The sequence below is a fragment of the Tachyglossus aculeatus genome, chromosome 8 (assembly GCF_015852505.1).
Source record: "Tachyglossus aculeatus isolate mTacAcu1 chromosome 8, mTacAcu1.pri, whole genome shotgun sequence".
NCBI lineage: Eukaryota > Metazoa > Chordata > Mammalia > Monotremata > Tachyglossidae > Tachyglossus > Tachyglossus aculeatus.
The window spans coordinates 10,290,342-10,301,308 of record NC_052073.1 but is presented as its reverse complement, the minus strand read 5'-3'; the positions used below and the strand labels follow the sequence as shown (position 1 = coordinate 10,301,308).

General features: G+C 44.6%; 1 protein-coding gene across 4 annotated transcripts in view; it reads right to left on the bottom strand.

The window, feature by feature from the left end:
- Positions 1-1,859: 1,859 nt before the first annotated feature.
- PTPN1 (protein tyrosine phosphatase non-receptor type 1) overlaps positions 1,860-10,967 on the bottom strand; it is a 74,019-nt gene continuing 64,911 nt past the window's right edge. For 3 of the 4 annotated variants that reach the window (XM_038750139.1, XM_038750142.1, XM_038750143.1), the window contains 4 exons: positions 6,465-6,674; positions 5,319-5,480; positions 4,536-4,771; positions 1,860-2,323 (listed from right to left, as the gene is read on the bottom strand). In XM_038750139.1, the coding sequence (XP_038606067.1) occupies positions 2,128-2,323; positions 4,536-4,771; positions 5,319-5,480; positions 6,465-6,674 (804 nt within the window). In that variant the 3' untranslated portion in view covers positions 1,860-2,127. The remainder of the gene's footprint in view (positions 2,324-4,535; positions 4,772-5,318; positions 5,481-6,464; positions 6,675-10,967) is intronic. The other variant, XM_038750140.1, reaches the window with a different exon arrangement.

Below are 10,967 nucleotides of genomic sequence, written 5' to 3'. Positions count from 1 at the left end.
ATTGTTCTATAAACATATTCCAATATCTTTTTTCTTGCTACCCACAATATTACTAAATAATGACTGCTTACAATCTTCCTCCTTTCAAGCACTGGTCTGAGCCAACCATCTCACAGATAAGTCTTCAGTTTCCAGCACTACCTGAGGATTTATTATTGTACTTTTGATAAGCCCTTGATGCAAGGCTGACACGTACAGAGAAAAAAAAAAGAACGAACACATTATTGGTTTACGAAAAGGAACACCTTTGGAAAAAAATAAATATGGAGTGAAAGATTAATTACACAACAAACTCCATAAAAGTCAACTGAGAATGGTGTTTAAGTGCTCCACATCGAGGATGCGTGAAATAGCACCGATGAGCGGCTCCACTGCCTACTGAGTTCAGTGAACCGGCCCCAGCCAATGCGACCCCCGAGAACGGCATTTGGCCGCTTATCTTTGCACAACCAGCGTAATACTATCCCTTGTTCCTTAAAGGAAGGGCTTGGATTAAGATCTGGGGGAAGGAATGGTGAACAGCCTGGGTGGGGAGGCCTCGGGGGCAGAGTAAACTTGGATTTTGCCGCTCCACTGGCCTGTTCTCGGCTCTCGCCAAGGCAACCCGACTCTTGCGGGTGGACGGGGATCGAAGCCGAGGGCTAACGGTGGGGACGAACGGTGGAGGCCGAAGTGGGCCAAGTCTGGTGGTGTTTGTGGTGGTGGAGGAGGAGGAGAGGAGGAACTGGAATGAGACTAAACTACTTTCAGAGGAACTAGGCCCCGGACCCAGATCTGCAGAGACTTGGGGCATGAATCCATTCTGATGGCCCAAATGGATTTTAGAACCCCAGGCCAAAATAAAGCCATCATAGAAATCTTGGTTTTCTAAAGAAAAGCCAAAAAACAAACAACCCCCTAAAACCCCAACAAAAAGCCCAAAACAAAACCAGAACTCTAAACAAAAGATGCCTGCACTGTATAAGCCAATCGATTCAGTCTGAACTGAACAAGAAGTTGGTGGCCTCTCGAAAACCTTCTCAGGGGTGGCCATGGCACAAAATGTACGCATTTCAAAAACTGCTCCCTCAAGGTTCCCCCACAACTACCGCCCCCGGGTTTGCTCCTTGGGAGAGCTGCTCCCATGCTCCTCAATTTCAACAGCAGCATATTTTTGCTTACCAAGTATTTCTAGTGAAACTGCATTTTACATTCCAAATGAAGTTGAAACTGGTTCGTCTAAAAATCAACTACAACAGCTTTAAAATGCTGGTGGACAAGTTTGGGCTGAGGGGTGTAATGGTAAACAAAAAAATCACAGGGGACAGTACAATGGTTGCAAGAATATGTGCAAGTCAAGTGCAACAAAAAGATCGCTGGATAAACAACCCCCGCCCCCCCCATAAAAATAAAATTAAAAATAAGTGTTTAGGGAACCCTGAGCAAATGAAGTAGCCTGTGTATTTTCTTTTTTAAATAAAGGCCAGGTACAAAAGAGATGCTAATGACCTCGTGATGCTGAGATTCAGTGTATGAATATCACAGGCACTGCTCAAGACTCAGCCTATACGCTAGATGAGGTGAACTGGAGGCTGACCTTGCTCCCACCCCTCCTCTCCAAAAGGCTTTACGTACTTAAATGTTGGGACTTTCCTGGGAAACCGAGTAAAAACGTGTATCTGGTAACAACGCGCTTGGAGAGTATAAGCAAGTTTCACTTGTGCCTAGTTCTTTTTACCGGAAAAAGAACACAAAGGACAGGTTTTTAAAAAGGTTAAAAACAACAATGTGTTGTAATTCTATTATTCTTTTCGATATAAACAAAAACCGTCCCCCTCCCCCTGCATGAAAACAAACCCAAAAAAAAAAAAAAAAGAAAAGAAAGAAAAAAAAAGATTTATTTGGCATTTTCTCTGCTTACTCCTGAATATTTTAAGGCCCTGAGACTAGAATATTATGTTCTTGGGACCAGAGGGCTTTTTGAGACCCTGGTGCATCAATTCTCTTTTAGCCCTACCAAAGTTCCAGCCTTTCAACCTTACATCCGTTTCCACTGAGGCATGGCTCAGAAACTTTCGGAGTACTGAATCACAAACTGGTCAAGGTGATGGTCTGTTTCCACACCCTCTCATCTCGCTGGCACGTCCATCAATGAAAACATACCCTGTAGCAGAGGTAAGCGCCAGCTGTGAGGACGGTGAACATGCAGATGTTGACTAGAAATGGCTTCCAATTAGGCATCACGCTCTCCTCGTCCTCTTCCGGGGATGGCTCTTCTTTGCGGGTAGTTGTACGCTGATGTTCCCCAACAGTTCTCCTTCTAACTCCAGTGTCTTGACAAGTGCTGAGAAATTGGGACAGGCACGGCAGACTTTAAAAACGGAGAAACGTTTGGAACAGAGACAAGACCAAATTCCTCGATCAGAGCCTGACCCTGGGGATTTTTCTCTCCTTTCTTCCTGCAGGCAGTCTTCGGGGAACAAGGGAAGGAGGGACAGAGGGTGATGGGGGGGGGGCACACAGTTCCAGACCCCATGAGCGGTCGCCCACAGTAGGAGCCCCCTTAGTTCAGGGGGCTCACTCCAGAAGCGGGCTCGAGGGAAGAGGCAGGAACTTCATCCTGGCAGTTGATGATGATGGTATTTAAGCGCTTGCTAGGTTGTCAAGCACAGTTCTAAGCACTGGGGGGGTCCCTGGGAGCAGGGGGGAAGCACCTCCCCACCTCAGAGTTGTGGGGCTCGAGGGACAGTTCTGGGAACCTGGAGGGCTGTACTGTGGCCCACACTAACCTGGGAAACCCCAACAGAAGAAGAGGAGATGAACGGAGAGTGGAAATTTGAAAACGACCTTTCCTGTTGGTCGCCTTCTCCCCCAGTTCCAGTACCTACACTGAAACACCTTACGATGTCATCTCAACCGCTACTGTTCCCTACCTGATCACCAGCCTTGGGTCTATCACCAGATAGTTTTGGGAGAAACACTGTTTACTACTAAAGAAAGAGAAAACACTGCACGGATAGATAAACAATATTGACATCTAGTGGTATGTTGCTTGGCTTTGAAGGAGAGGAGGTGTATTCTACGAAACAGTAGTGCAAATGCTACTTATTGAACACTCTCTAAGTACGTGGGAAGTATGACAAGCACAGGACACATTCTCCATCAACAGGCCTACACTCCAATGGGGAAGACATTTACAAATAGTCCCAAGCAGTGGATTCTGAAGTCAAATTGAATGTTCCATCAAATATACATAGAAGCACAACAGCTTAAGGGCGGCATACATAAATACGTGCAAGATATGAGGGAGATAATCCCCTGTCTTCTGGGGTGGCTAAGGGCCTAAATTCAGACACAGGCTAATGTGATTTTTTTTTTTAATGTCCAAGAAAAAATTGGTATTTAATCATACTGAAAGATGATGGGAGAAAATCCTTGAGGAGGACCTAGAAGGACAGCATCATGAATAAAACTTTCACCACTGCATCTTTATTAATGGCAATGGATAAATTTGAGAAATGCTGTGATTCAGTATTTCAGTAATTAGCCTGCAAGGACATTTAGAGAACACACTATGAGAAATACCATTTGAAAAATAACGGCAACTGCAGGAATTGAAGATATCTGGTAAAATCTCCAGAAGGTTTACCCAAGCTAATTGCCAAATAAAGTCAGCACTCTGGTGATATCCAAAATTTATAAAGCCATTTTTCTTATAACACCTACTTTAATGTGCAATTTAACTAGAATGAAATGGAAGAATAAGGGAATACTTGTACCATAACCCAGCTCAGCATGGCTCTGTCAATTCTGCTTTAGGAGCTTGCAGAAATCCTCTTATCAAAGGGAACCAATTTCAATTATTTAAAACTCACTGCTTACCAGAAATGGACTTCAAGCTGTTAAATTGGTTCTCGAAGCGCTAATGACTACAAATAAATGTCAGAGAAATCTCGGAGGAACAAGTGAAGTACAATAGTTCAGGTCAAATTTTAGTACTTGCACAGCCATCCTGAGTTGCACCTGGGGGAATACATTATTGCAAGTTGTTTCCTCCACTTTCCTTTCAACCCCTCGCTTCCAACTGCAAAAATGGTTAGCACAATTTTCTGACTAAACTGGGAGTTTACAGGAGCCTGGCTACCACGCTGGAGGAGGAAAGCCTGTGTTTTGTAATTATGTGTCTGGGTTTCAGATGGCTTTACAGAGAACCAGAAGGTGGCATCAGTAAACTTCCTCTGGTCAAAACACTAAGGTATCCGCTGGAGAAGAAGAAAAAAGATTCTGTAAGAATCATTTTAGGAACCTATGAAGCGCTGCCCTGAATATACTTTCGGAGCCAAGAGGAGGGAGTGGTTTCAGGATGCCTTGCTTGGAGGAAGTGTTCTTTCCTCTAGACTGTGAGCTTGATACGGGCAGGGAATGTGTCCGCTAATTCTGTTGTACTCTCCCAAGAGCTTCGTACGGTGCTCTGCACAAAGTGCTTGAGAAATACCAGTGCTGATGAGGGAAGAACAACAAAACAGATGCAGAACAAACCAAGAAGATCCGATTACCTTTCTGCGTTCAGTGGCGCGGCGAGGGAGGCTCGTCCCTCTGACCCAATTGACACAATGGGGCTCTCCACACATTCGATCAGGTCTTCTGACCTCTGGTGCTGAGGGAAGAAGTCTGTTTGGTCGTGTACCTTCCCATTATGCAATTCTGAGGTTCGCTTCGGTGGCCTGGGTGGCGGTGGGGTGTGCTCGGGGGGTGGTTCTAAATCCTCGTTGGAGAGCTCTTTCCACTGCTCCTGCAGAGAAGACAGTTAAGGGGCTCACTAGATTTCTGGGGCAGCTGCTGCAAACTTCTACTGATTAGGGCACAGGCGGCAATCTCACCCTCTTCTCCAGGCCGTGAGACAGAGGCACCGAGGCTTTTAGGAAATAAATACATTCTCTTGGAAGATGACCCACATGCTGCTGATTCAAGTTGGGAATTTGCCATTTGATCGATCTTCAGCTACAGGTTGGAAGTTCTTTTTGCACTAAGGGAGGGCACCTGTTAACCCACCATGGTTCTTTGATTTTAAGTTCTGGGTACCGTGCTCTTCAAAAGCCAGTTCTGATTCAAAACATTTCCCATTTTCCGCATTCAACAAGCTTTTTTGCCAAAGAAAACTGGATCCAAGGGAGGAAATGTAAATCGCACACATTGACTGTAAGCTCTGTGAGTACAGAACGTATTTGCTAATTCTGCTAATACTGTCCTCTCCCAAGCGCTTGGTACAGTGCTCTGCACCCAGTAAGCACTCAATAAATAGCACTGATTGATTGACTAATGGAGAACGCAATGCTCACCTGAACTGAAGAGTCTCCCATGATAAATTTAGCTCCCTCGATGACAGCAAGGTAAGAGAAACGAAGCTGATCTGCTGTCTGTATCAGTCCCATTCTGTATTTCCTCATTTCTAAGAGAACCTGCTTAATATCCACAGAAGAGGGATCTTTCCTCCGATCCATCTGGGGGCAAAACAGGAGAAACAATAGGCCAAATTCCAACTTTCACACGATAAATTCAGTTCCATGGCGAGCTTCACTCATTGGAACCGAGACCTATTTGTAAGACTTGGTCACCAACAATTGTACCGAAGTCCAGCAAGCCCTTTGGAAATCACGACCGTAGCCGGCTCCTAAAGTCTTTCCAGTCACTTGGGCAATACAGTATTAGAGACGAGGAGGACGATGTCCTAAGAGAGAGCCACCGACATAAAATTCACCCTGACTTTACAGAATGAAGTTGAAAAATCAGAGCCAAATAAACAACTCATAATTGGTAAGGTCAAAACAAACTTTAAACTTTAGAGAAAAAACAAACATTACAAGGACAAATAGGATTCCAGGAGAGACTTGAGCCAGCCCCAAATCATAATTTTCTGTTTAAGAGTGTTTGGTTTAAATAGCATAATTTTAACCTTTCTGCCCCGGCAGGAAGAACACACAAAAGAAAACTCCCTGCAGGCCACTGGGCTGAAATATCATCTTTAAGTCACTTGGCCCAGCTCCCTAACCCCAGATAGAACGCAGCCTAGTGGGAATGGCATGGGCTTGGGATCTAATCCCACTCTGCTCCTTGTCTGGGCAAGTCCCTTAACTTCTCTGTACCTCAGTTTTCTCATCTGTAAAAATGGGGGTAAAATGGGGGTTCTTCCTCTCCCTTAGATTATCAGCCCCATGTGAGACCAGGACCATGTCCGATCTGATGATCTTATACTTATCTGAGTGCTTAGTACAGAGCTTGGAACATAGTAAGAGCTTAATAGATACCTCAATTATTATTATTATATGAATGCCTATGTGGCTGTCTTTCTGTGAGGTGGGTGTACAGGAAAGGAACGGTTCCCACGAGGAAGGGACAATCTACATCTCCCTTTGAGTGAAGTTCTTCCATGTGTCAAACTCTCTTGAAAAGATGCAGACACACATATCAATCATCAAATGACTTACCAACAAGAGACATGTGTCAGCCAGACAAAACGTGCCCGATCTCCCAATTCCAGCACTGCAGTGCACCACAATAGGTCCGTGGTCAGAGCTGAGTGACCCAGATTCACGGACTTTAAACAGGAAGTTTAGGAACGAGGCTGGAGACTCTGGGACTCCAAAGTCAGGCCATGTGGTATAGTGAAAGTGCAGGATTTCTCTCGTTTCTTGTGACTGAAAAATGAACAAAATTCAGGATTTAATTTAGTTACTTTGAAAGAGAAGCACAAGAAGCAAGAGAAGCAACAGCCTAATGGATAGAGCATGGGCCTTGGAGTCAGAAGGCCCTGGGTTCTAATCCTGCCTCTACCACTTGTCTGCTTTGTGACCTTGGGCAAGTCACTTCACTTTCTCTGGGCCTCATCTGTAAAATGGGGACTAAGACCGTGAGCCCTCCGTTGGACAGGGACTGTGTCCAACTCGATTATCTTGTATCTACCCCCACATTTACTATGATGCCTGGCACATACTTAATAAGTACCATAAAAAAAAGACAGCAGAGTCCTATCTGCTATGTATATGTATGTATACATACATATGTATATGCTGTGTATACATAGTATTACCTCCCCCCCGCACCCGCCCAAACCAATATATTACTGACCAACTCAGAATCAAAGTCTCCATAGACACAAAGTTAATTTTTCGATCTTTGTTTGGAATAAACACCTTTTTAGAGTTGGTCAATCTGTAATGCTGACAACAACACTGTGGGCAAACGCAGCCTGGCTTATTTAGGGTGGTGTGTTATACTGTCATCCTAAAGCCATAACAACATCCAAATCTTGGTTATGAGAAGGACCCATACTGGGGTGAAAAGAACAGTAGCACAAGATAAGAAGAAACTAGTCATGGGTTGGTTCTTAGAAATTCCCAAGAAATTCCAAATGGAAACACCCACCCCACCACACAAAAAAATAAGATAACCCCCCCCCCCTCCCCAAAAGTCATGGAGCATTCTAAAAGATCAAATCTTCCATAGATCACATTCCAAAATGCACATCATTTCTACTGGCGACTGAGGAGATGCTGACAATTCACACTATCCCACAGATGGCACACTAAAGCAACTTAGGTCAACCATGGCTGAATTAAAAAAAAAAAATCTACTTAACATTTTCACTATCAAAATGGATTTCCCCCATCAGTGCTAGTGCTGTTTTGGTACCTGGTTAGGTTTTTTTTAAAAAATTAAATCCTTTGTAAGACCAGCAGACTATCCTGCCACGCAATCAGGTGGATTATTCTCTTTCGGACTTCTTGGTTAATTGCTATTTCTCTACAGGGATTGGTGGCAGAGTGCCCTGGGAATCCCAGTCTGGGGAGGAGAGAGAGGAATGAAGTGAAATGGGAGGTAAGAAGCTCATCCTGCTAGCCAGGAAAAGGAGCTCTCATTGGTTCCAACCAGAAAGGAAACTACATATGACCTACACCCTAGAACTGAGGAGCTCATTCCATGTTCTGCGCTGGTTGCCGATGACTGATGGAAAAGGGCGGATTCCGGCCTGGACACTGCCTGCTCCCCCACGGGCACGACTGGAAACTCACATCAATGGGGGACGGGCCTGAAATTGCTCTGTACCACGGGGCAGCTGGGCACCCATCATGATGTTCCCCAGAATTTCTGGTCACTTCCCTTGTCACCTGGCTCACTTCCAGTTCTGAAGTGGTGGAACCTCTGGCTAAAATGGGGTGCTTGGCAGGTCCAGGGGGAATGTATGGGTCTGGCTGGGCAGGGTAGAGGAGGGTGAAACCCACCCTGGACCAATCTGAACAACCGGGGTACCCCAAGATGATCTCTGACTGGAGAGAAGGGGGTGAAAGTTGTGTGTGAACGACTGGTGTAGGGGATAACCAGCTGAATAAAGTGCAAAATGACCTAGTGATTTTCCTTCTGGATCACATCCAGCTTCACTTGAGATTGGTGGGTTGGAAGGGGGAGAAAGTGAATGTGGAGGACAGACCTAGAAATCTTGATGTGTTTATACCCTGAAGGTATGCAATTAACTGAACTTTCCCCATGTGATAACTGATTCATAATTTGCTTAAAAGAAGTCTTACATGACTGGGATTCTCTACTTTCTAATTTAAACCACATAATTCAATGTCCTCTCTGCTGTGGCAAGCCAATTCTTAACTAAAACCTTAAAGAGCAAATAGATTCCTCTAAAAACTTGTACTTCCCAAGCACTTAGTACAGTGCTCTGCACACAGTAAGCGCTCAATATGATTGAATGAATGAATGAATGAATGAATAAAAAATGATCACACCACTTCTAAAATAAGTATAAAAGTTTCTGAATGATGAATTGAACTCATATAACCCAGACTATAGCCTCTTAGTATGTTGACAATCTTTCATTAAAACTAGTCAGCATGTACATTTAATAGTGTTTTGCTCTTTACTTAGTGGAACTAAGAATTACATTCCTGCTCCTTGGCAAATTTTCAAAATTCTTGGGCTTGAGAGTTGGCCTCTTGTTCTTGGAAATATATCCTTTCATATTTCTGAAAAAAAAAATGTGGTTAGGGGCTTAAAGGAGGAGCAAGGCTCCTTCTTAGAGTTCATACAAATTGAGGGGTTTTTCCCCATTTGTTCCCAATAAGTAGGGAACTATTTTTAAAACTAGACTTGTTGAGCTGTGAGTCTCAAAGTCTGATGGCTTATGAAGGAAGCCTCGTGTTAATAAGACCCAGGGGTTGGATTTCCCAGCCCAAAGTGTCTCAGAAAATAATCAGATACAGGAAGAAGACACACTGCTGCGAATCAAGATCTGAACAAGCTGGGAAATATTGAAAGCTATCAAGAGGAATTAGCGAATGAAACGGCTGAAAATGTTTTTTCAGCTTCTACAATATCATCAATTGTACTTCTGGGAAGGCAGACGTATCGTGTAACATTACATAACATAAACAGAAATACGAATGCCATCAAAGCCACTCTATCAAGACACTAATGGCTATCGGACCCTTGAGGACAAAAATAGGGATTTCAACAGACTTAAATAGAACCGCTGATGGAACCTGGAAGTCCAACGTTTTGGTTGAAAATGTTTAAAAATCAATCAATGGTACTTGGGGCATCAAGATTCGCGGAATTCCAGAAAAGGGTTGCAACTTCTGTTTGCTCGCCGGCTTACGGGGTCAGGCGACAGGTGGAAGAGAGCTGTCCGTACCAGTCTGAAGGAGAAGGGTGGCCCCAGATCTCTCTCAGGAGTGGCCCAGTTGATGCTGCTGTTCCATTCTCCTCAGTCTCTGGGGGAAAGGGAGCTGGGTTCTTTTTGTGCGGGGGGGGGCTCCCATTTTTTCCTCCCTAAAATTCCTTAATTGTTTAAAATAATAGTAATAATAATGTTGGTATTTGTTAAGCGCTTACTATGTGCCAAGCACTGTTCTAAGCACTGGGGGGAGGGGGGGGAAATACAAGGTAATCAGGGTTGTCCCACATGGGGCTCACAGTCTTCATCCCCGTTTTACAGATGAGGGAACTGAGGCACAGAGAAGTGAAGTGACTTGCCCACAGCTGACAAGTGGTGGAGCCAGGATTCGAACCCATGACCTCTGACTCCCAAGCCCGGGCTCTTTCCACTGAGCCACGCTGCTTCTCTAAGACTACCTCACGAGCTTCCAGAACCCAGAGTTCCTTTGACAGAATGGCATGCCCATCTAAAGAGTCTTGTCTTTAAGCCCCATTCTATGTAATGAAGGACACCGACATTTCTTACCACAAAAAAGAGGTAATGCATTAATAATGGCATAAGAAGTGAGGGCACGGCTGTGCCTGCTGCTAAGGAATCAATCAGTGGTATTATCTGAGTGCTTACTAGGTGCAGAGGAGTGTACTAAGCGCTTGGGAGAGGACGACGCACCAGAATTAGGCACATTCTGTGCCCATAACGAGCTTGGAGTCCGGGGGAGGGGGGGTAATCAATCAATCAAATTTATTGAGCATTGACTGTGCACCGAGCACTCTACTAAGTACTTAGTATGGGAAGCAGTGTGGCTCCGTGGAAAGAGCCTGGGCTTTGGAGTCAGAGGTGATCGGTTCAAATCCCAGCTCCACCACTTGTCAGCTGTGTGACTTGGGGCAAGTCACTTAACTTCCCCGTGTCTCAGTTACCTCATCTGTAAAATGGAGATTAAGACTATAAACCCCACGTGGGACAACCTGATCACCTTGTAAACTCCCCAGTGCTTAGAACAGTGCTTTCCACAGAGTAAGCACTTAATAAATGCCATTATTATTATTATTACTACTTGGGAGAGTATGATACAACAGAGTTGATAGACACGTTCCCTGCCCAGTGCTGCCTAGTGGAAAGAGCATGGGCTTGGGCATCAGAAGACCTGCGTTCTAATCTCAGGTCTGCCAACTGCTTGCTGTATGACCCTGGGCAAGTCACTTAAATTCTATGTGCCTCACTTTCCTCAACTGTAAAATGGGGATTAAATCCTACTCCCTCCTCC